The following is a 25790-nucleotide window of genomic DNA, read 5'->3' as shown; positions in this document are numbered from 1 at the left end:
TTCTTTTTTTTTTTTTTTCTTTTCAATAGTGAATGATGCAGTTATTGATTGTATCCCTACCTGGTCCCCTGTATAACCATTGAGTTATATGTAAGATGCTTTGTAAGCGCCAGCAATGAGACTGGTTTTGGGGCTGATGTGAAAACAGATGACAAGTTCTCTTAAACTTGACTCTTGATTCCCTGCCTTCGGCTGATTGCCTCAATCTGAAAAGAATTTGCAATGTGTAAATGTTTCAGGATTGTAACCATTTGGATACACACTTAAAATTAGTTCCGTTATCATTATTTTCATCTTTAAGAGTCACGTAAGAATTCCAAATGTTTTGTTCAAATGCCATGATTATTTTAAATGCAAAGGTTTTCCTTCAAAGCTGCCTCTCTTCACAACAGTAGAACTCTGGCAGTGAATTTAGTGGTGTAGGATTTGATGAAACTGTGGCTAATTTCTGGTTGCAACCTGGAATTTAAAACAGAATGATTTATTTTAAGACCATTCACTCCTAAGTTTTAACATGCTGTCAATTGTGTACAATAAAATAATTTGAGGGATTTAAGACAAAGGAATATAAATAAAAGATGTGAGAGAAAAACAGTCAAAAGGTTATCTCTGTGTTTCTCTCTGATCAAGAGGCATATCACTGAATTAATGCCCAAATGTAAATAAAATTAAATCAATCATAAATTTGCATTTTGATGTATTAATTATAGACCCCCAAACCCTTTAACAATATATTATTAATGGGCCAGTTTGTATGATGTTTATATCAAACTTCAGTTGTTACCATCACTAAATTCATACCCATTGGAGTTCCCTTGTATTTTATAACCTCCTATCTACAATCACAGACAGTCTTTGAAAAATAAAATGAATCATTAGTTGAGAACTACAGGGAAAATTTAACCAACTTGCCAAATCCCATTTATTCCAACTACTTTAATAATATAGTATCATTTAATATTATACTAATTTAAGAGATTTTCAAGAATAACTTTGATTATACGTGATTATTACCTTATGCACTGGTTTGAGAACTTAATCTCAGTATAAGATACAATTCCATTGCATTAGGGTTTTTTTGTTGTTGTTTACAAATATTTATTATGGCACATGTTAATTAATTCTTTGATCAACAACAATAATAATGTAATAGCTAACATTTTTTTGAAGGCTTATTAATGTTACGTACAAGCAAAATGCTAAAGTCTTTACATGGATATCTCAGTTCTGGTAGGTAGATACTATTTTTACCCTTTTTGCAGATGAGAGAACTGAAGGTCAGACTGCTACCGAGATCATGTATTTTATTCTTTTAAGTATTTGGCGCCAGGGTGAGTAATACAAGGGCAAGTTTTGTCTGAGGGGCCATCCTATCCTACAGTGCTGTAAGTTCTCGAAGAATAGAATCTGCTTTCCTTATACTATGTTTTGTACATAGTCTGTGCTTGATAAATATTTCCTAAATAAATGAACGAACCCCTATGTCCTGAGAAAGAATTTTTACTGAGGAAGAATTTCTTGAGCAATAACTGATCTATCACGATCTGTATGTAATCTGTTTCTCACCAATTCCCAAAAAGAAATAAGAACTGAACGTGAACTGCAAATCAGTGTTCATCAAGACGTAAGTCCTACCCTTAAAATCTGATCACAAAGACTGTCAGATGGTCAAGAGAAAGAACCCCACACCTTGATACACAACTTAATGTCGATCTTATTCTGTGAGAAGCCCTTCCCTGCAAAGACTCCTTTAAGGAATCAGTTTCTTGATTCAAACAAAAGCTTGAGTCAGCAGCCACTGCTGTGTTCTCTCAAAGCTCAGATTTGTGACCTCTCTGCCGAGTCTTTTGCAGACCAGACCTGCCTGATTGTTGCTTACAAAATAGGCATCAAGAAAGTATCTTTCAAATTCTCTACTGTTAACAGCTATCCTCAACTGCGTGAACTGCAGAGTCTAAACTTGGCTGCATGGTGGAAGAATCTGGGAGTTTTTTAAATTACTGATGCCTGGGACCACTCCCTTCCCACCAGGAGATCCTGGTTTGATTGGTCTGGGTCTATCCTGGGCGTCTGGATTGCTAAAAGTGATGACACTGAAGTTAAGCACCTTTTAGCCTAACCACTGCCATGGCCTACGGATGCACCATATTCGATCTCTGCCCCACCCGACACCCCACCCTGCTACTTTTTCCTTCTCCACAGTTAGAGCAGTCTTTTCAAAATGTACTTTTAATCATGGCACTTCAACCCTCCTTTAAACTTTTCAGCGGTTGCCCATTAATCTCAGACTAGAGGGCACCTGGGTGGCTCAGTGGATGAGCATCTGCCTTTGGCTCAGGTCGTGATCCCCAGGTCCTGGGATCGAGTCCCGCATCTGGTTCCCCACAGGGAGCCTGCTTCTCCTTCTGCCAGTGTCTCTGCCTCTCTCTGTGTGTCTCTCGTGAATAAATAAATGAAATCTTAAAAAAAAAAATCTCAGACTAGAGGATGCTAGAGCTGAAAATGACCTGTAAACACCCTCTCCCCTTCCTTGTTCCTATGTTTACATCTCTCTAGTCCCTCCCTACTCCACCCTTCTGGATTTCTGTGCTTTATCACATTCTTAATTTTTTTGGTTCCTCAAACACGTCCTATTCCTGTCGCAGGGTTTATGCACATGCCACACTTGCTGTGAAGCTCTTCCCCCCCACTCCTTGCCTAGTGAACTTTTAGCTCATCATTTCCTCAGGGAAACCTTTTCTGATCTATTAAATGCTCCTATATAGCACCACATAAACTCTGCTTCATAGCATTTATGACAGGTGGATTTTATGCTGATTTCTATCCTGGTTCCCCGTTCTTCTTGATTGTAGAAACTTGTGTCTGTTTTTGCTTGTCATAGTATTGCCAAAACCTTGGACAATGCCTGGCTTTCAAATTATTTACTGAAAGAATACAGACAAATGAATGAAAATGCTCTCTGCAGCAGATCTATCACCAAGTCCAATTGATGTCACCTCCAAAATATCTCTGGAATCCATTCTTTTTCATCTTCTGAAGCTCTAAGCCCACCATCATCTCTGTTCTAAACTAGTAAACAGCTTCCCCACTGGTCTGCATGCCCTACCTCCAAACAAGGTCATAGCAGCAGCCCAAGTGATCTTTTAAAAATACAAGTAATAAGTCACTCTTTTTGGAACCCTTCCCTTTGTTCTTTGACTGGAATTCAGGCACCACACATACCCTCACTGACTACACAGCAGCTCTGCTGGGCTCCTTTTGTCCCTCAAACATGTCAAGGCTTTCCCCACTTTCAAACTTTTGCACTTACTGCTCCTTTCTCCTGAATGCTCTTTATGTGACTCATTCCCATATTCCAGGGCTCAGCTAAAATTGTATAGAGGTTTTCCCTGACTGCCCCATTAAAAGTAGCCTCCCTTAGTGACCCTCATCACCCTGCTTATTTTCCTTACAGCACCACTACAGTCTATAATTTCAAATTTTTTAAAAATGTGCTTGGTTATGCTCTGTACTCTGCCCTTCCAAAGAATGTCAGCTCCACGAGAGCAAGTATCTTGTCTGTGCTGGTCACTGTACCCCAGCAGACAGCATAGAGGCTAGTTCATAATGAGAACTCAATGAATGAATTGTCTTATGGTTCCCAGCCTCCAAGATGGGCCCCAGTAATTCTTCTTCCCTGGTATCCGTGCCTGATGTAATTCCCTTGCACAGTGCCTCAGAGCTGGCTGTGTGTCACTAGTAGGGCACCTCAGAAACAACAGTGTGTGACTTCTGCATCTAGGTCATAAGAGGCATTGCAATTTCCCCCTTCATCTTGGATTGCCCATTCTAGGGGAAGCTGCATGCCTGCAGGGCACTTGGCACCCCTGTGGGTTGGCCACTTGGACCACAAAGGCCCCCCATCACCAGCCAGCGTGTGAGTGACACCCATGTAAATGAGCCATCTTGGAAGTGGCTCCTCCAGCCCCAGTCAAGCCTTCAGATGGTGTAGCACTTGGTGACATCTGGCTGATACCTTGAAAGACTCTGAACCAGAACTGCCCCGTTAAAAAATAAAAATAATCATTTATCTTGTAAATCACTAGGTTTTGGAATGATATGTTACTCCACAAGAGATAGCTAATACGCACTCAGTGATTCAATGAATAGAGCAGTGACTATTTCATCATAAATTACCTCTTGAATTGGTCAGGCTTCAGACCTCACTGAGGAGGTGACTATCTGACCCTGTTTCCTGCCTGCACTTTCTAGCACCTTATTCTCAGTCATCCACAGTCGCCAACCTCACACCTCTTCTGCCAAAACCATTATTTCTATTAGAGGCACCAACAATCCTGCTATATAGAATCAGAAGGCTGAGAAGTGAGCTTTAACTTCCCTCATGTGAATTCTCTCTTAATACCACCCTTTCTCACTCCAAATGCTACACCACATGAATCTTCTTTCCATTTCCCATGAAGCCTCCTCAGTCCAATCCAAGAGCAAGGGTCGGGAGTATGACCTATCTGGATGACCTGGATTGACGACTTACAAGCTGAGTAAGTTTCCTAAAATCTCTAAGACTCGGTTTTCTCTTCTGCTACATGCAGTAAATAATAATACCTCCTTCATGGGGGCTATTATGACCCATTGCAACCGCGAGTGTATGTATACACATGTGCGCAAATCACTTAGCACAGTTCTGAGCACGTGACAGATATTGTAAATCCTACCAGCTATCCTAAAATATAGAGCCTTTGAATCTCTACTTGACAGAGGCACAGATCGGTTCAGAGAAGCCAAGTGTCTTGCCCGACATGGCAGAGCTAGAATGTGCAGGTCTGCAGCCCCCCAAGGCCTGAGTCCTGCCCACATTCCCACAGCTTCATCCTGCCTGACTGCCAATGTCGTCATGTCTTCTCCAACCCATCCTGAGCAGGCTGACAGGCCAACAGCCTCCGGGTTCTCCCCCCGTCCTAAGATGGCTCTGATTGTCCAAATTCAACTTTCCAGATTCCCTCCTCGAGCCCCTCTTCATTTCCAGCCATTCTGTCCTACTCTGCTGCCACAGGTGATTCCCCACTTCCTCCTTCTGCCCGGCCCAGGCGGGCCAGCGTCCTCATGTCTGGAGTCCTTCCTGCTCTCCCACGCTCCACAAGCCTTGCTATACCCCTTACCCTGTCCCTGGCTGCAGTGTACACCACTTCTCCTCTGCCTCAGACCTCGTCCACTGGGGCCCAGTTTGGGTCCCCATGGCTACAGGTTCTAGATTCCATCTTCCTGTTCTACTAGTTCCTCCTATCTCTGATAGGCTGGTTGTTGCCTAGCTTCCCGATTAGATTGGAAACTCCCCATGGCTGAGGTCAAAACTTGGACTTGCATTCACCTCCTCCCATGGCACCCAGCACGGTGCTGGGGACACAGTAGACAGTGAATATCGAACTGTATTGCTAAACACCTGGTTCTATAGATTTGGAAAGAATTGGGGATTGTCATCTAAAACTAGCAGGGGGAAAACCTTTTGTGTCTGTCTAACTGGATTCCCTCACAGTGGAGGAATTCTAAAGAAGGTCCTATTTACTATCACTTTGGTAAGTCGAGGGTTGCCTGGATTCCCACATGAGAAGGAAGCAGACTTCATACTCAGTGAGTCTTGAAAGGGCAAACTGCTTTGCTGGAGCCCCACTGACACCTCCTGGCCACCTTTCCTTTCCAGTACTTCAGACCCTGGTGGCTTCTGTCCCCCCAGGCCTCACCCTTCAGCCCCTAACCTGCACCACCACCCACTCCATCCTTTAAATACAGCCCTCCCAGGACCCCCATGGAACCCGAACTTCTACCATCCCACACCCCCTCCTGGCACCTTCTTCATAAATGAGCTCATATCAGCTGCCTGCTTCCTCTCTCAGCTCCCTTCTCAGCCTCAAACTTTCTCTGCCCTCCCAGACCCCAGTTTTGCATTGCTGGTAGGTAACTTCTTAGGCCAGATGCCTCCTGCCCATATTTGGCCCATCCTGCTTCATCTACTGCCCCTTTTTGGTGGCTCCACTGTCTGGAGATGGCCTGGTTCCATCTGCTTCCCATCTTCCTGACTGCTGTTGTTTGAGGTTCCTTTGGGCCCCGAGCCCCATCCCTGGCCTAGCTTTCCATCTGGGCTGCTGCTCTCCTCGGGGGAGAACAGAAGGAAGAGCCACTCCCCCCACCATCCTTCTCCTCGTTTTCTTTTCCAGCAAAAAGAAAGTGGCTCACTCTCAAGCAAACTATTAAATGAATAGTAGTGTAAGGCACTCTGACCAGGTCAAAGGCAGCATGGCTTAAGGGTCAAGCCCCGAATTCTATGTTTCAGATGGCCTTGGTCTGAACTCTGCTTCTCCTGCGGACTGCAGTGTCATCTGAGGCTGCTTAATTAATTGGCTCTGCAACTTCATCTCCCTTATTGTAAAATGGGGAAAGTGATAGCACCTACCTGAGAGCTGTCAGAAGGACAGAGTATGTGTCTGCCACCACAAAAGAGCCCCAGAAAGAGTGGGGCTTACTCATTTAGAAAGCAGCAACTCCCCCCTCCTCTCTAAAATTCAAAACACCAAGAACGACAGGAATACAAGTAATGTCTACATTGCTGTCTGCCTGTATACTCTCTGGGTCACCTCTGGGGGGAGGAGGGTTGGGCCCTTCATACTCACCTGTTACAAAATACAGGGAACGTAGAATTTTTGAAACATACCTTCAAATGCCAAATAATTGTCATAAAGCCATTTAAAATGGGAGAACAAGAGGGAAAAAAGTTCCCTCAACAGTATGTTTAGGCACAATAAGGAATTTGTTGACTATAACAAAGGGCTCAGTGAAAAATAGCCCCCCTCAAGCCTGCTTCCTACCAAGGATGTTTGTGCATTTTTATCCTTGAATTTTCTAAGGACTAGGATAAAGAGGAGAGGAGGAAGCAGCCCTTGGGCCAGCCTCTACATTCTTCCTGCTTCTAGACACATGCACACCCTCCCCCAACTTGACTGATCCCAGACACCCTCCCTGATGGCGGTGAGCCCATGAGAGAGGCTCCTGTGAGGCAAAGTTGATCTCAAGAGAGTCAGAGCAGTGGACCTGACTTACCCATGTTGTAAAATGGCAGAGAATAGTCTCTTTGATAGGTGGTTTCCTTATACCATTGTTCCGCAGGCTGCAAATATCTTCGAAAACAAATATATCGAATGAGAGTTTGTTGGTCAAATTGAGGCTGATGTTGACTTTCTCTCTTGGGTGGAATTGCCAAGTCTATGAGATGTCTAAATAAAAATAAAAAAGAGCTTGCTGAACACCCAGAAGAAGAAAAGCATTCCATGTTCTCATCAGCTGACGTCCACTCTTTGGAAGTGGCCAGGAGGTTACTGGCAAGACTTCATAGCTCCAGGGTTAGCCCAGCAGTTTTCAGGAGGTGACTCAGCAATCCTGGTCCACTGTTCCCTGGCATTAGCATCCTCCTCCTCCCCAGTCACAGCTTATAGAAGGTGACCTGCATTGAAACTTCCACTGGGTCTGCTCATGCGTGGCTACTTCCTATACTCCAGATCTCCCCAGTATCCGCTCCCATTGTAATTTTTTTTTATGGACGTTTGGTTCCCTCGAGGAATCAATGCTTTCTTTTGACCAGACTCACCCCTATGGTTCAAATTGGTGTTGGACAAACCTGAAATCAGTTCCAGCCTTCCTGTACCTCCACTCAGATAAAAACCCTCTGAAGATAAAGGTAAAGAAGAATCAAAATGTAATGGGGGGGATCCCTGGGTGGCGCAGCGGTTTGGCGCCTGCCTTTGGCCCAGGGCGCGATCCTGGAGACCTGGGATCGAATCCCACGTCGGGCTCCCGGTGCATGGAGCCTGCTTCTCCCTCTGCCTGTGTCTCTGCCTCTCTCTCTCTCTCTTTCTGTGACTATCATAAATAAATAAAAATTTAAAAAAATGGAAAAAAAAATGTAATGGGGGAAGTATCTTCATGCCCTTGTGAGGGTACACATTCCCTGGTGCAACTTGTTGGAGAATGATTTGGCGATGAGTATTAATAGCTTTAAAATGGGCCTATACTCTGTCGCAACCACTCCAGAGATGTACGTGCTCATTAATGGATGAATGGATAGAGACGTTGTGTATGTATCTAAAACGGAATACTATTCAGCCATAAAAAGAAGGAAAACCTGCCATTTGCTGCAACATGGATGGACCTTGAGAACATTGTGCTAAGTGAAGTAAGTCAGATAAAGAAAGACAAGTATTGTATGATCTCACTTATACATGGAATATAAAAAAAACTAAAATGCATAGAAAGAACAGAATAGTGGTTACCTGGCTACCAGGGGCAGAGTTGGGGGATGGGGGAAATGAGTGAGTCAAAAGGGACAAAATTCCAGATAAATAAGTTCTAGAAATGTTATGTACTGCATGATGATAATAGTTAATAATACTGTATAGTATAGTTGAAAGGTACTAAGACAGGTAGATCTTAAAAGTTCTCATCATGAGTGAGAAAACTTGCAACTATACAAGGTGATAGATATTAAATAAATTTATCAGTGATCATTTTACAATATGTACATATAGTAAATCATTATATTGTACACCTTGAATGAATACAGTGTCATGTCAACTGTATCTCAATAAACTAGGGGAAAGAGGGGGTTTCAAAATATTGTTCATCCCATTTTGTGTAGATCTGGAATATTCTGATGATAGTCTGTCTCTGAGTGATGACATTATAGGTAATTACAATTCGGTTTTTATTAATGTTTTCTGAATGTTGCAATAAACATGCATATTTAAAAATTTTGTTTTACTTATTTATTTTTTAAATAATCTCTACTCCCAATGTGGGGCTTGAACTCACAACCCAAAGACCAAGAGTCACATGCTCTACCAGCTGAGCCAGCCAGGTGCCCCAACATGGGTATTTTTAAACTATAAAATACACGAAGTGAGCAAATACGAGATGTTGGGTGAGATTTAGGAATATCTTACCCAATCATTTAGTAGTAAGATGTAGTCTTACTTGATGGGATCACCATGATTGAGCAACGGGGTGACGGAAACAATATAATTATAATGTATTGTGTTTCCATATTCGGTTAAAAACTTGATTATAATGGACCTTCTCTGAAGAGTGGTTAGCAGAAATGGAGTGGTTCTTCCTGAAGTTCAGAAAAAACAAGAGCAGTAATGTGAGGGTGAGGGCATGGTACTGGTGGGGGAGAAATGCTGGTGGGCAGATGGTACGTAGACATGAAGAGACCCCGAAAATTCCTGCCTGCCTCTACTTGCTCTTATTTCATGCCTAATAGGCACTGGGTCTTGTAAGATGGGTACCTTAAATGGTGGGCAGGAACACTCCTTTCCCTATGAAAGCATGTCCCCCACAGTGGATCAAACATTTGCTGCCTAATGAACAGGAGAGTCTCTTGTGAGGTTGGGCTCTGTGTAACCATCCCTGACATCAGGTCACTTTTGTGCCACTGACAGCTCTGGCTTCTGAACCACATCCTAGAGATTGTCCCTAGATCTACCCTGCTGGACTAGCAGACCGTGCTATCTTTGCTTTGGGTCTTTTGACAGAACCAAAATATTCTCCATCTTCAAGTAATACATCCGTGTCCTGAAGAAAAGACTTTGATTCAAGGGATGGGATTCTAATACTGAAACCATTAAGTTGGTAGAGGAATATATCTGGGGGAGATAAGCCATTAGACACCTATAAAATTATACTACAACCACAAAAACTGAAGTTAGGACTTGTCCCAAGAATTGTATTATTTCTTGTTTTTTGGAGAGTGGGGCAGGTCAGGGGCTTGTCTTGCCTTTTCCTTCTTATTTTTAACTGGAAGTCGCTAAAATCACTGATTGCCATCTGCACTAAGTTTTCCCCTTAAGGCTAATCTTGGGCAGGCACTGATCTTGTCAGAAATCAAAGTGGGTCAAGGTTTGCCTTAGCCATACTATGGGGAGAAGGACGGACATTTGGGTACTGGATGTTGGAGTCGGGGGTGTCATCAGAGCCTACAGAGTACACGTGAAGAGAGCCTTGGTGGTGGGCTGGCCCCAGCAAGAGTTCAACATAATGTGTATCTGAGGTAGAACAAAGCCTTGAACTGAGAATCAGAAAATGTGCATAGTTCCAAGTACCAGCTTTCACACCAACCAGACTGGGCTCCGTCTTATTCACTGACTGGATCAGAATGACCTCTAACACTACTTCTAGTTTGATCTTCTATTAAGACTATGTGCTCTTTATAGCTGCCATGGCTTCCTTTTCTTTGCATAGAGGATAATCAGGAGTTGACTATATCAGAGGCCATTAAGAGAAGAACTTTGTAAAATGTATTAGACAAAGAAGTCAAAATAATCATATTTCAAGTGCTTTCTATGTTCTGGAATTTTATGTCAGTTATTTTAACAGGTAAGGCAACTGATTCCCAGAGAAGGAGTTAAAATTGCCCAAGATCAACCACTTCAAAAGTTACTCATATTGCTGCTTCTAACTATTGTGGTTTCTAGCCTCCCAAAACTAGAAAATAACGTCCAAGTGACTGTTTTTTTGTTTTTTCTTTTTCTTCTTCTTTTTTTTTTTTTGTTTGTTTTTTTTGTTTGTTTGTTTTTTCTTTTTCTTTTTGTTAAACAGCACATCTGGAAAGGCAGAAACCATTCAGGGCAAACTCACAATTTTACTGAGAGGGAAACAGAGTCTCGGGAAGGGTATGTTTTTGAACAAGTTGAAACTCTGAATTCACAGTGTTTCTTAAATTTGTCTAATGATTTCATAACATTTTATATTTGTTGTTGATTATAAAAGTAATAGATGTTCATTAGAGAAAATCTGGAAAATGAAAAAAAAAAGTAAAATACAAATGCTCACATCTTACCATTCAGAAAAAGCCATTGTTAACAGTTGGGTATATTTCCTTCCAAACTTTTTGAATCCACTAAATAACAACTATTATTATTTATTATTATTATTATTATGGTTACAAATTGTGACTCCCACTTCTTTTTTGTTTGCTTGTTTATTCTAACTTTAGTGCAATTTTTGAAAACAAAGATTTGGAAAGGTGTCTCACCTGGGTGGTCTCTTCACACTAGACTCGAAATGGACTCTTGCCAGCTGCCCAGTGTAATATCCTTGGATGTCCTTTCCTTGATGAGTGATGAATATACTAGTGGAGAAAGTAAGAGGGTCATTAAAAATAAAAAGCAATTACTACAATTATTTCTTTACAGAAGAATGCCAGCTGTGGTCTAATAAAAGATCCATGTACTTTGCCCCCAGTTGCTGGCACAGAACTCTTGAAACCCTTGGAATTTCTTGACAGGAGCATCTTCTGTTACCTGTTTTTCAAGATCGGGTTCTCAGTATTCATAAGAAAATATTTGATGTGTTAGGCATTAGGTTCGAAAAATCAGGAAAAGAAATAGGATATATAAAGCCATGGGAGCAAATGCTAATAATAATAGTCAAAATGTGAAAATGGACAAATGGAAGCTCCTTATACAGTTTTTTTTTTTTTTCTACTTTGGGTAGGTTTACAAATTTTCACAAGTTTTTTGTTCTTGGTTTTTTTTTTTTTTTCTTTTTTTTTTTTAATTCTGTTGATTAGGTGTATGGGATAAGAAATGAATAGGCATTATGATGGCCAAAGCACAGGGCACATCTGTGCTGGAGGAGGAAGCCTCGCCTGGCTGGGAAAGGCTGTGTTTTGAGAAAGTTTTGAGGCACAAAGGGAGTAGGAGTATTTCTGGGAGTGAAGGGAGTGGGATGGAGGTTACAGCTGAACCCCAGAGCCAGAGGGAGGCGAGGCGAGGCAAGGCGGGGTTGCCGTGAGGGAGTGGCAATGCCCAAACCTCACCTTTTCAAAGACATCTTATTTTATAATCATAGTCCTTTTAGAATATAGTCATTGTGTTATGCAACTACTTTAAAATTATGTGTGGTTGGATTATGTTATTTGCAGATTTTATTTCAGAAGAACAGTAGGAGTAGTAGGAAATATTTGTTCTAAATAAAGGGAGCATTGTGTCTTGAAATGTTGAGAACCACTCATATAGGTGATGGAATTATGGTAGAATTTTAAAAAGATTAATGACAGAGTGCAATTTTTATTTTAGAAAGATCTTTGCCAGTGTGATGTGGACAACAAAGTGGAGGACAGTCTGGCTAGAAGTACAGAGACTGACCAGGAGGCAAAAGTGGTCATTTATGTGGGACCCTGTGTGGTGCTAAGGTGGCCAGACAGGATAAAAGACGCTGTGGGAGAAAGGGTTGAAACTGAGAGGAAGGTGTCAAAGACAAGGATAGCTCTTAGGCTTCAGACATAAGGAAGAAGGCTGCCATTCCTTAGGAGACAGAGGGGACACAGGCAGGTGACCATTGTGGGGAAAATGACTTTAAAGAGTTTGTGACGTGTAGGTCTTTGGGGACCTGTCACAGATTCTGAGTACTCAGTGGGTGTCATCAGAGATCCAAGGGAAGAGTCAGTAGAAAGGAGTACATAGTTTTGCATGAAGGAGCTCGCCAAAGCTGCATTGGGTTTACTGAATACATGGGACATGCCTGCATGCTCTGTGTTCTGCACTCACAGAGCTTGTCCTCACCATGCTTTATGTGTGAAATAGTGATCTGAATAAAGGGTCAATGGGGGCACAGACGAGGGAGTGATGCCTAGGATTTGGGCAGGCAAATACTATGGCAAAGAGATTCTAGGTGAGGGGAATTTGAGAAGCCAAGATGTGGCCAGAGTTGGGATCAGAGTGGTGGGGTGGGAATCTCGCTGTCTAACTAGTAGGAAAGGCAAGAACTGGGAACAGGGTGGGCCTGTCTATACAAACAAGACCTCAGGAAGCTCTGATTTTCAGAAAACCACAGACTGTCTAGGCCTGCCCCGTGGCTGGGATAATATGACTGAGCCCTGAAGAGTAAATAACAGCAGGGATTAAGTCATAAGAAGAAGGAGAAACTGGCATGATAATAGGGGAAAATGACGTTTCTGAAGAAGAAGGAGAAACTGGCATGATAATAGGGGAAAATGACGTTTCTGAGTGCATGGGAGTGGAACGTTCTTGGGCACCCATCCTGCTCTGAAGCACTACATTGGGAGAGATTACCCTAGGGCCACGTTACAGGTTGTTGAAAACCCAGCTGGGGTTCCCAAACCACACTGGTTTCTCGAAATAGCTGTGCCGTTTCAGTAGGCTGAGTTTTGACCATGGATTCTTCACTAGCTTGAATATAACTAACTGAATATAGGTGAGCAACCTAAGAATATACCCTGCTTTTAGTCCCTGAGGATCTCTCTTGGTAGGTTTTGGCCAAGGAGCCAGGAGAGGGAAGGAAAATGTGGAAGTAGGTGCTGGAGGGAAGGAGTGCTGTGTGGAGAGGCAGAAAGCTTTTCTTTTGGGGGAAAATAGTGGTACATTTTGCCTCCAACTCTTTGGGTTGACTTTCCAAGCTCCCCATGTGGCCTAACTTCAGCTCACAGGAGGAAGCTCTCAATCAGGAGGTTTGCAAGGCGGTAGTGCCTAACCTGGCTTGTCATTCAGTATTCCTAGAGGCTCCACAGTAGCTGGCCTCTCCTGAGGGTACTGGGTGCATGAGCAGGGAAGCAGTGCTGGCTCTCCAGGCCTGGCTGAAGAGCCCTGCCGAGGCTGTGCTCAGACCTGTCAATTAACTTGGCTTTCAGGGTTCCTGAATGAGTGTAGGGAGGTCTTTCCTTCTTGGGTGGCAGCAGGAGGCCAGCTTCGTCTGATTCCCCCATACATTGTTTACCAGTCCCTGATAGTTTGGCTCTTCAAGGTGATGTATTCTATCCAGACAAGAGCAAACTTGTCCCCTGGGAGGGTGCATGTCATCAGAGCAGAAATCTGGGCTTAGCTATAGACAAAATTCAGTATGCACAGGGGAGGCCAGGAGTGTCCATCCCTCCTGAGCCTGGTCTCGTGGCCCAAGATGGCCCATGCTCCTATGTGGCTCTGTAGTCCTCTGTTATGTCTGTGTTGGGCCTCAGGCTTTAGGATGGTGACCTCATCTAATTCCCAGTCACCTTGCCAGGGCAATATTATGAACATCTTGTTACAGAAGACCGAGGCTCAGAGAAGTCAAGTGGGCTCTCCAAACTTCATCTGGCTGATAAATGCCAGAGCCGTGGTTCAAACCCCATTCTCTGAACTCCATGTACATCCAGAGTCACCTCTACATATGCAGGATGGCTTTTGTTCAAGAGTTCAGTGCTGTTTTTATATAACTCTGTGATTCTCTCATGGGCAGACAGGAAGTAGAAGTCATGCACCAAAGGTCTAGAAGAAGAAATAACTCAGCCATGGTAGCTGGGAGTGGCCTTCAGTTCAATGAGGTGAGTCCCCATTGCAGGCTCTATGGTGTCCACTATGTGCTGGGTGCTAGGGACACAGTGCTGATAAATATTGTCTTCTCCCCAAGAGTTGATGATCTGGTAGGGAAAACCACATTCAGGCACTAATCATACACAGTGAGTAAGTGCTGTACCAGTCAGGAGCTGGCTCAGGAAAATGAGTCACTTAGTAAGGACACAAGCTAGTCAGCACAGAGGATGGGACACTGCCATGCCCACTCTGCCATCTCCCAGACTTATCCCCTCCAGGAAGAGGGCAGCCTTAGGTTCCCCATCAGGAAAGTAGGGGGCACACCAACATCACTGATCTGTGACTGGGTCAATGAGACACTGTGAACACACATGGTGACCTGTGGTAGATGTTGCCATAGCTCTGGGCAGGAAGAGCTGCTCCTCACACTGCCTCTGGGTCCCTCAGACACCACTTCAGTCAGTGTTTTAAAGATCCATTTTAAGCCTGACACAGATTCCACATCTTTTCTCTTCCACACCACACTGCAAGTACTCCACAAGAAACAAACTCAGGAGTGTCCTGCTCAAACCAACTCAGAGCTCAAGCCTGCCTGAGTGACGGGCCTGTGGCTTTGGGTGGCAGCAGGTGATATTTGCATCTTATACAATTCTGATGGGAGTTGTGTAATCAGCCCTGCTGGTGAACCACAGAATATTTAATTTTATTGGGTGCCCCTGTCAGTGTGTGATTCAGTTTTCCCTCAAGTGGTCCCAAGGTCTGGGCATGCAGGGAGTGACTGGATGATTGTCCGAGAGGCAGGAGGAGGTCAGGCCTTCTACAGGTACCACCAGCCAGCAGGAGGCTACGCCACAGATCCGTGACCTGATAATTGTATCTCACTGATTCATTCATGTTCTTCTTCTTTTTTTTTTTTTTCAACAAATGTGCATGGAGGAACTACCAGAGGTGGCAGTCTGCTCTGCAGAGGTGCCAGTGATAGGCAGAGAGAGGCAAGTAAGCTTAACTGGACATGTGGCCAGGTGCAGGGATTAAGAGCACAGATGTTGGAGCCAGCCCTGTGGGTTCAAACCCTACCTCTGCCAATTTCTTCCTAGCTGTGGGATCTTGGGACAGTCACCTTACCTCTCTGTGTCTCCGTTTCCCCTCTCTCTCTCACAGCTATGGTGAAGACAAAATGAGTGAATATATACCAGGTGTGAGCGAGACTGGCCTGTTGGAGGAGGAACAAAGGAAAGACAGTGGGGCTGGCCAAAGAGGAGGCCACAACAGGGGCAGGAACAGTTCATGGAGGGCCATAGAGGCCCCAGCAGAGGTTAGATTTTATGCAAAATGCAGTGATTGCAGGGTTTTCTGCAACAGAGGGCTTTGATCCAATTTACATTTTATGAGGTGTCCTCTGTACAATGGGAGGAGGAGGATGGGAGTGGGTGGCCATTGGAGGTAAACGGGGAAAAGATAGCATTCCTGTGGGAGATACATCCTGGAGGTACAAGTGAGGAACCTACGGAGGGGTTGGGTCCCTACTGTTGCAGAGGCAGGCAGGCGTCAGGTAAATGAGGACCAGCTCCACAGTGAGTATGGTGGGGAGGCTGGGGCCCCAGCCTGGTTCCGGCTTCATGCCTCCTGGTGGGCCTCTGATGGATGAGCACGGAGAACAGAATCCAGCTCTGTCTTAGGACTTCATGAACCCCATTCCTGCTGTGCTATGTTCCACCCAAACCCTCAGGCTCCCCCACGGACTGGCTTAGGCCAGGCCCAGTGACTCTGATTGGTTCCACAGAACTCCAGGCAGCAGCAGCTTAGAGAGGTTTGTTTCCATTTTGCCCAGGGGATAACCCACAGTTAAGTAACCTGACAGTGGACAAGACAGATCTCAAACACACTCAGAAAGACTAAGGGCTTGTGGGGAGGCAGAAATCAGGAAATATGAAGACCCATCCCGGTTTCCCTCTAGCTTCTCCTCATGGGGTTTCCTAGAGGGAAGGGTAGACTCCATACTTTCTCTGAAAGAGGACTCAAAGCAACCTTTCCTTGCCCCTTCTTCACTAATTTATGGAAGCAAAAGAACTTATCTTTGTGATTAAACATTGTTGAAAATAACTAAATACTAAAACATGAGGCTTACTCAAAACCACGAAGCCAAAGAGGCTAACCTCAAAATCACTTTACAGTGTGAGGGTTCCTGCTGGAATTTCATAGCTTCTGAACTTCTGCAGACCCTATGGCAGTGGTGAAGGGAAACTGGGTTAGGATTTATGGATTATTATCCAGTATCTCTCAGCAAGATGAATTTAGCATAAAAAAACACATCTAGGATTTGTTGGTCTTGGGCCATCTATGAATTTGGAGAAAGAGTAAGAATCCTACTTGGTTTTAACCTGTGCAACCACCTCCCATATGACAGAAGCACAAAGGAGTTTGTTTGATCCCAAGCAGAGTAAAGGGGCCCCTGCTAAAATTTAGGCTGAGATTCCTCATACGTCTTGCTGAAGCCCTTCCCAAGCCAAACCCAATAGGCTTCCAATCTTTTTGGAGTTCGGATTTTTGTCATGAATGTGGGATTTTTTTTTTTTCAACTTTCTCCAAACTCAAAGAAATATCACTGGAATCTCTGACAGAAGTCTGTCAATCAGAGAGGAGCCAGTGAGCAAGTCTGCCCCACCACAGCTCTGGATGACATCTGTGTCTGGAAGAACATTACCTGGATGGGACCACTGGGCGGTGGTCAATAAATTCTCGAAGTCGGATGGCAGCCATGGGGGATGGGAGTCTAAAAAATATTATAGAGTGAAAGATGAGATTGCAAATTTATACACACTACATACTATATTACATATTGCACATATACACTATACACAGTCCATTTCCATGCAGGAGCTGTCTAGTGCCACCAAGTCTGCCTTGAAAGAAATAATAGTAAGAAAACTGAAGAGTAGATAGATTATCCATGGCTTTGGCTAGACCACTTAGAGAGGAAATAAACTAGTAAAGGGGCGGGGGGCGGGGAGTGGGAAGCATAAGCTAATACACACAGATGCACTTTTTTAAACAGAAACTACTGAAGTGCCTGGGTGGCTCAGTCAGTTAAGCGTCCGACACCTGGTTTTGGCTGAATCATGATCTCAGGCCCCATGTTGGGCTCCTCGCTCAGCAGGGAGTCTGCTTGTCCCCTTCTCTTTCTGCCCCCCCCCCCCCCCGCTTGTCTGTGCTCTCTCTCTCTCTCTCTCTAAAATAAGTAAATAAACTTTTTTAAAAAACTAAAACTAAAAATAGAAACTACTGTGCCAGTTTTCATCCTGATTAGGGTGTTCCTACTGCACAAGCTTGCAGGCTCAGTGTCACACACCAGATTCCCTGGCACCTAGAGCTCTGGATAGGAATTAGACTCCTCCAACCCCACAGACTGGATTGAGACTCAGAGGCAGAAATGAGGCTGAGGCCCTTTCCTGCTGCTTGGACTTTTTCTACTGGCAGGCAAGGCTGGGAAGCCATGGTATGGTGAACTTCTGTAGCACAACTGCCGGGGCCAGCATCCAGCATGGGCTGTCAAGAAACAAGTGCACTGAGGCAGTGGCTTAGCCATGTGTTCCAGTGTTCAAATGCCATTTTTGGGAGTGTGAAGAAGGCGCTGTAGTGGCAGTGGTGGCAGCTTTGGGAAGAGGTTCTGGAAGCAGCTTCCTCAGTAGGGCACAGGTAGCTGCTCCCATGATGGGTCAGTTTTCTGGTGGCGTTCTAGATGCTTCTTGGAGGCCTTCCCCAGAGTGTTTCTCATGGTCTCTCCAATGATTTTGGAATACATACATATTTCTAGTGAAAAATTCATATTGCGTCTGATTGCCTACTGGAGTAGAAGACATGCCACAGAAAACTCCTACATCTAAATATTCACTTGAGGAAAACTCAACACTGGGGGGAGAAACAGAGCGCCTGGGGGGACAGAGGTGGTTGAAAGCCTTACTTTTCTTTACAGTTTACCTTTTGTATACCTTATAAATTTTGTACTATGTGTTTATATTATGTGTCTACAGAGACAGCTGGTTTTCTGTTTGCATAAATACATGATGAAAAATAAATAAATAAATAAATAAATAAATAAATAAATAAATACGTGATGAAGAACAATGTAGCAGGAGAACATCGGAAGGAAGGAGACTCACACTCCACACCTGAGCCGCTCGCATTCACACATTATACTCTGATCCAAGAAAGTAGTGATACTTGGAGGCAGAGTCTTTGGGAGGTAGTGAGGGTGAAGAACCCATGAGTGGAGCTAGTGTTCTTATGAAAGAGACCCCTGAGAGCTCTGTTGTCCTCTTCCTGTCATATGAGGACACAACAGGAAGATGGCAGCCTGGAAACCAGCAGAGAGTTCTCATCAGAACCTGACCATGCCGGCACTCTAATCTTGGACTTCAGCCTCCAGAACTGTGAGAAATAAATTTCTGATGTTTAGAAACCACCCAGTCTATGGTAATCTGGTGCAGCCTGAACAGAGTAAGGCACTCGATCTGTATATGTATGATTACAATACCTCTCTGCAGGGTTAAGTGAGAAATAATGCATGTGTGCATTCTGTAACAAAAACAGCACCTTTGAGGAAAGAGAAATATGAGTTTCTATGTACGGGCACGTATTCTGTATCAGGTGATATGAATGAACTCATTTTAGCCTTCCAGAAACTCTGTGAAGTATTCTTCCTATTTTACTGGTAAGAAACTTGAAGGAGTGAGAAGTAGAATAACTTGTCCAAGGTCACTGAGGAACCAGCATGGAACCCATTTGGTTCTAGAGACATTTACCTTGACAGTATTCTATGCTTTATTGAAACAACCGCAGAGCACTCCAACCACCAGCCAACATGAAACTGGGATAGCCCCCAAGAAGCAGTAACTGGGAGGGAGATGGGTTTCCTTGGGAAGGAAAACAGTGTGTGGGGCCTCCATCCCCCTTCTTCTAGTCAAAGCTAGTGAATGTATTGCCCACAGGCCAGCTAGCTGTTATTTCATATCTCAGTGTGTTTTTCAAGCAACTTGAACATTTTCAAGCAAGATTACATTATAATAGAATAATTTGGCTATCCAATGGAGCCTGTTCATTATATAATCTGTTTTTTCTTTTAGCACTAGTGTGATTATATTTAAAAAAAAAAAAAAAGGAAGAAGAAGAAAGAACAGAAGAGAGAATCTGAGTAAATACCATGGAGCTCTTGCTTACACTGGGAAAGCTTTGTGACTGCTGGGATTTTCCCTCACTGGAAGTGACATGCTGGAGAGAAGAATGCAAGATATTCAGGACATTTGCGTTTCACTAAGACAACACCACGTCTGCCTTTGATGATAAAGTGATTGCTCAGTGCCTAGAAATTCTGAATCAACACCAGAGAGAATAAACCAGGCCTGGGCTGCCATACTTTAGCCAGGCCACAGAAACATTTTCAGAGGAACACGTGAATAGCCCACATGGAGTCTAAGCATAAGCTCCCGGAGTCATCGGAAGACGTTGTCTGGCAATGGTTGCAGCCTGTCGTTCTGAATCTTTAGGGAACTGAACTACTACATAGATACCAAGTCACATCTTGTGTGATTAGTTGTCATCTCTTGAACACAGAAGAAAATGTTGTCTGCAGTAAGATATGTCAGTACATTTTATTTTAGTCAATCTTAAAAAATAGATTCACATGCCAAATCTAAATAGGATAAATTATGAACACATGTTAAACTTGCCATCATTTCCAAGCTCACAGCCAACGCTGCACAACCACTGTTCTCAGCACCCTGAACAACGTAACTTTCATCTCCTTTAAATATATATATATTTTTATGAGATTCCTTAGTAGAGATTCTTCCTCAGCTGTGCCCCAAATAGAATTTTTCCAGAGCAAATGTGAGTTCTATGTGTATCCTCATCACACATTTCATTCAATTTCAAATTAGCCTTAGGGAACCTTAAATATTTTTCTTTTCTTCTTTTTTTTAATTAAGATTCATCTATTTATTTGAGAGAGGGGGAGGGGCAGAGGGAGAGAATCTCAAGCAGCCCCAACTTAGGGCTCAGTCTCACAACCCTGAGTTCATGACCTGAGCCAAAACCAAGAGTTAGACACTTAACCAACTGAGCCAACCAGGCGTCCAAACATTTTTCTTGTTTTAAATGGAAAACATAATTATGCTCAGAGTAAATAATGCTGTAAAACGATATTAAAACTATCCACAAACAACTGTTTACATTTTTTATATTTTATATGTATGTATCTACTTAAATGCTTGAACCACAGCAGACATCTTATTTTGTATCCTTTTTTTTTCATTTAATAAGATATCATGAAAAATTTTCCACGTTGCTACAGAGTATTCTTAATTCTAATATTTCATGCTCCTTTATATTGTTTGGTGAGACCCACACATCATTTTATTTAAAATAGTACCCCATTCCACTCCCATGCCTGGACTTCTTATTCATGCTCTCTGCTTTATTTTTCTCCAGAACACTCATCACCATCTGCCATATTATGTTTACTTATGTATCTTATTTATGCCTGTCTCCCCAGTGGAAAGTAGTCTCCAGGAGTGCAGCGATGTGTCTCTTGTGCTCATTGCTGTAACCCTAGGGCCAAAGATAATAACTGGTACAGAATGGACATTTCATAAAGGTTTATTAAGGAACTGAATATGCCATAATTTATGAAACCCAGCCCTAATATTGGACATTTTGGTTGTGCTAAATAAACTATATTTTGATTCTATAGAATTTATATATTCAGATACATTCCTAAGAATGAAATAAGATTTGGACATCTTCATGGCTCTTATTTAGGAGAATTTTAACCACTTCCACTTAGTTAACACTGACCCATAAACCAGTGCAGTTAGACTCCCAGGGCACAGAAATTAAAGTTTAATAATAGAATTTTTTTATTATGCTGATGTTCAGAAGGTGAACTAAGGTAAGTTCACTTCATTTTAGCCAAAAGGCCAAGAAACAATTGAACTAAGGTAAATAAATAAAGGACATACATTGCAACAAACTTCTTCAACTTTAATATTCAACATACAGACTTCAGGGACAAAGATAAAAGATTTATCTTGTCAACTTTCTCAGCAACTTTTGCGAATTATAGACTATATTATGGATCACATCAGAATTCTATAAAATAGGATAACAGCCAAAAACCTGATAAAATCTGTCCATTTATTATAAAATTTCTTAGTCAACCATAAGGCAAATTTTTCAACCTGATAAGGTGCATCTATAGGAATTTACAGCTAACATCATACTTAATGGGGAAAGACTGATTTCTTCCTAAAATCGAGAACAAAGCAAGGATGTCTCTTTCACCACTCCTATTCAACATAGTGCCAGCAGTCCTACACAGTGCAATAAGGCCAGGGAAGGAAATATAAAGCACACAGATGGAAAGGAAGAAAACTGTCCCTATTTACAAATGATATAATCATTTATGTAGAAAATCCCAAGAAGCTTACAAATAAATTCTTAAAACTAATAAATTTTTAAACAAGATCATAGGATTCAAGGTCAATGCATACAATTACATTTCTATACTTTATTATTTATTTAAAATTTTTATTTAGTTATTTGAGAGAGAGCGTGTGAGAGGTGGGGAGGGGCTGAGGGAGAAGCAGGCAGATACCTAACCAACTGAGCCACCCAGGTGCCCCGCATTTCTATACTTTAAATAAAAAATTGGAACCAAAATTTAAAACACAGCTATTGGGGTGCCTGAGTGGCTCAGTCAGTTGAGCATCTGACTCTTGATTTAGGCTCAGGTCGTGATCTCAGGGTCATGAGATCGAGCCCCATGTCAGGCTCTGCACACAGCAGAGTCTGCTTGTTCCTTTCCTTTTGCTCCTCCCCACCACCATGATTGCTCTCTTTCAAATAAATAAATAAAAATTTAAAATACCACAGCTATTTACAGTAGCTAAAAAAGAAATATTAGGCACAAATCTAACAAGACGTGTACAGATGCTGGATGCTGAAGGTTACAAAATGCTGATGGAAGAAATCAAAGAAGATCTGAGAGATACACTGTGTTTATGTTTTGAGAGACTTAATATAGCAAAGATGACAACCTCCCAACACTGATCTGACTTATCTGGTCAAACTTCCCAGGAGGAGTTTTTGTAGATCTAAACCAATTTATTCTAAAGTTTATTTGGAAATGCAAGGGAGCTAAAATAGCCAAAACAATTTTGAAAAAGAGCAACTACCCTCTGTTGGAAAGGGACGGGAAAGATCTTGTCCTGAGTGAACGCTTGTCAGCCACCAGACAGTTGGCACCATACACTACTTCACTCAGTCCTCACAGGAGTCCTGGGAGTTTTCCATCATTATCCTGAATTTCTAGAAGATGTTAAATTCCATGTTGAAGGTTACACAGCCAGTAAACAAGCAAAAAAAAAAAAAAAAAAAAAAAAAACCCACAAATCTGCCTTACTCCAAAATTCTTCTTCTTCTGCTACAGTGCCACTGATTCATTGATTCGCTCAACAGATATTTATTGATAAACTACCTTTGGTTGGCATTATACCAGGCACTAGGGAAAAAGCAAGTGACGTGGTTCTGCTCTCATGTTACTTATCTGGTGGAAGAGATGAAGTCAGATATTAACCATAGTGTTGCACAAGTTGATATAAAATTAAAGCTCTGTAGCTGCTAAAACAGAATCCTTCACAAGTTGCCTTTCAGATAGATAGTTGAGCGGCTGTGTCCCTGCCCCTACCCACAACCTCTCTTTCAGAATTTTAAAGGAAACGTTTCCAAGAATAGATGTCACATCTGCTTCAGAAAACCTGAACCTTTTCCCTGGTATGAAGTATGTGATAAGCTTTCCTCATGGAGATGGGCTTTCTGAGGTTTAAAATTTTAAGTTGGCATCAATGTTTATGGTAGAAAAGAGCTAAAAGAAGTATTTGAAAAATTGAAGGTTAAGCCCTCTCAGTACGATAGTGAGTTGAACCAGTAGTAACTGCCTGGTAAGGTTATTTAGGTTGCAAACCTCAATTAAACAACTAGCAAGTTTTATAATTTAATTAATCTGTCCAAAAAAAAGGTGGAGGCAGGATATTAGTCAGGGTCCCAAGATTTTGTTATTTATCAAAATTTGGGGAAAATTCAAGAAATAGAGAGTGACATTTAGACAGGTATATAAGCAGCAACAATTGATTTTCCAAGTGTACTTTATAACCTCAGAGTCCTGGGCGGGGAGGGGCTTTCCTTGGAGGTGTAGAACCAGTATACAAGGCATGGGGGTAAGTTAGGGCCCTGGAGATAGCCACTTCTTAGTGCTATCTCCTACAAGTCCTCTGTTCTGGATTCCAAATGGTCCACTGCCCACTTCCAGAGCCTTTGATTAATCTTATAATGCATTTTGGTTCCCAGGCCTATTCTCATTGGTTTATTGCTTTCTGAATTCATTTATTCATTCTATCATTTAGGAAAATATTTAATTAGTAAAAACTTTGTGCCAGGCCTCAGATAAGGCTCTAGAGATTCTTCAAAGAACAAGACATGAGTTTCATACAGAGTCTGTCCTGTCCACCTGAAGCATAAGCTCCTAGATGTTGGAGCCATATTGCTTTGGCAGACACTACCTTTACTCTCCTTGTCCTTCTCCTGCCTTACTGACTTGCAAAGTATTCCCCATCCAAGGAAGTACTCTTTTCATACTTTGGAATGAATGAATATATGAACTCAGTAACCTGGTAATCTACTTAACAGTGTTTAATCTTTGTTCTTTTTGTGTTGCAGAAAGCCAGATGACTTAATATGGGTATACTTCATTTCTTTTTTTTTTCTTTTAAGATTTTATTTATTTGAGAGAGAGAGAGAGAGAGAGAGCACAAGTAAGGGGGAAGGGCAGAGGGAGAGGGAGAAGCAGGCTCCTCGCTGAGCAGGGAGCTCGATGTGGGGCTCAATCCCAGGACCCTGATATCGCAACCCAAGCTGAAGGCAGACGCTTAAGTGACTGAGCAATCCAGGTGCCCTGGTATACCTCCTTTCTAAGAAAAAAAAATATTGAGCTAAATCTACTCAAATAATTTAAAGTTAAGAGGTATGAATACATACTTTCCAAAAGAATTCTAGACTTTACAAATGATTTGTCATAAAGTTTCTCTCATTGTGAGCTCTTGTCTCCAAAACCTTCAAAATTCAACCAGCTATTTAGTAATGCAACGACTAAGCTAGAGGAGAGAGGTTCAGGTGGTAATGACCAAATTGGTGTTACCTGGTTTGGCTGCAGTGGTTAGAGCCCTCTTTGTTCCTAAATGCAGTCTTCCGAGGACAGCAGTTATTTCAACTGCCTCCTGGTGTGGGATACACTGCAAAAGCACACTGCAGAGTTATAAGACTTGATACTTTTACATCACTTAAAGGGTATTGTGATGCACTGTGGGACAGAAAGTTTTGCTAGGTAATGCCTTTCAGGACTTGGCCTTGTAAAAAGGAGGGATGCTTTGGTCTCTGTGAGAGCCCAGCTGCACAAGAAAGAAAGGATGAAAAATCAGTATGTAAAACAAAACCATGTGGGCAAATAACCCAGACTATTTAAGCACTAGAACTTTCTTTTCTGTAAAGATTATTCCAAGAGCAACGTAAGGTTAAAGATCTGGATGATGCTGCATTGGCAAGTAACAACCTTTTCAAGCTAGAATCGAAAAAGTAGGGCACACAGGGGACAAATAAGCCCAGGTCAGCTTGGTCCAAGACCAGACTAGGCTCCATGCAGCTCCTACTGAAACCGCCAAAGGAAGCTTTTAATTATTTACAACTACCATTCATACCAATCCATGGAGCATCACAGTAGCACCATGATATGGGACAGCAAGTTCTCAGAAGAACAGAATGGCAAGTGTTCTCATTCAAACTAAACTCTACTAAAAAAAACAACATAAAACACCAGTATTATGTGTAGGAGCCTGACCTGGAAACAGGAACACCTCTCAGTTAAATAGTATTTGCAACTGGGAAGTGTTTGTAACCAGGAAGTTTTTGTAACTAACCCATGAAATTTTAGGTGGTACTTAGGAGAGACCAGGGGTGAGGCTAGGGCTCTCACTGGGAGCCTCACCCACATAGAACAGACACAATAGTAGTTTAATACCAAATTCTTGATGACACAGCACTTTGTTGAAAGTAAACAGATGGGGAAAAATTAAAGATAAGAACAGAAGCAACATACTGGGATTACACTAATAGAAATGATACATAGTTCTCATTTTTTGGGTAATCACCTTCTATTGACAGGCACTCTGTTAGATGTTTGACGCGTATCATCTCAAATTCCAACTATGGCCATTGATGGTAAATATCTCCATTTGAATTGAAGGCTAGAAGAGGCTAGGGAATTTGCTTGAAGTTACACAACGAGGCCATAATAAATCTAGGATTTGAATCTAGCTCTGTCTTATGCTGCAGTCC

At 42.4% G+C, this 25790-nt stretch overlaps 1 protein-coding gene and 1 long non-coding RNA gene across 6 annotated transcripts; one reads left to right on the top strand and one right to left on the bottom strand.

The window, feature by feature from the left end:
* Positions 1 to 24724, bottom strand: C7H1orf100 (chromosome 7 C1orf100 homolog). Of its 4 annotated transcripts, XM_049112422.1 has the most exons (7): positions 24598 to 24705; positions 20868 to 20954; positions 17053 to 17121; positions 16505 to 16570; positions 11075 to 11170; positions 7090 to 7262; positions 1 to 459 (listed from the first exon to the last, which is right to left on the bottom strand). In XM_049112422.1, the coding sequence occupies exons 2-7, from the start codon at positions 20942 to 20944 to the stop codon at positions 368 to 370; spliced, it is 573 nt and encodes a 190-aa protein (XP_048968379.1). In that variant the 5' UTR covers positions 20945 to 20954; positions 24598 to 24705; the 3' UTR covers positions 1 to 367. The 4 variants fall into 4 exon arrangements, with proteins under 4 accessions (XP_048968379.1, XP_025286349.1, XP_025286351.1 ...); XM_025430564.3 differs by lacking the exon at positions 16505 to 16570 and having other exon boundaries at positions 24598 to 24701; XM_025430566.3 differs by lacking the exons at positions 16505 to 16570; positions 20868 to 20954 and having other exon boundaries at positions 24598 to 24724.
* On the top strand, positions 13153 to 17542 carry LOC112648754 (uncharacterized). Of its 2 annotated transcripts, none has more exons than XR_007411981.1 (3): positions 13153 to 13257; positions 14275 to 14359; positions 15295 to 17542. It is a non-coding gene; the product is annotated as an uncharacterized LOC112648754 (long non-coding RNA). The 2 variants fall into 2 exon arrangements; XR_003129283.3 differs by having other exon boundaries at positions 15285 to 17542.
* Positions 24725 to 25790: the final 1066 nt, after the last annotated feature.

Source organism: Canis lupus, chromosome 7, assembly GCF_003254725.2.
Source record: "Canis lupus dingo isolate Sandy chromosome 7, ASM325472v2, whole genome shotgun sequence".
Taxonomy (NCBI): domain Eukaryota; kingdom Metazoa; phylum Chordata; class Mammalia; order Carnivora; family Canidae; genus Canis; species Canis lupus.
This window is presented reverse-complemented; position numbering and strand designations above follow the sequence as displayed.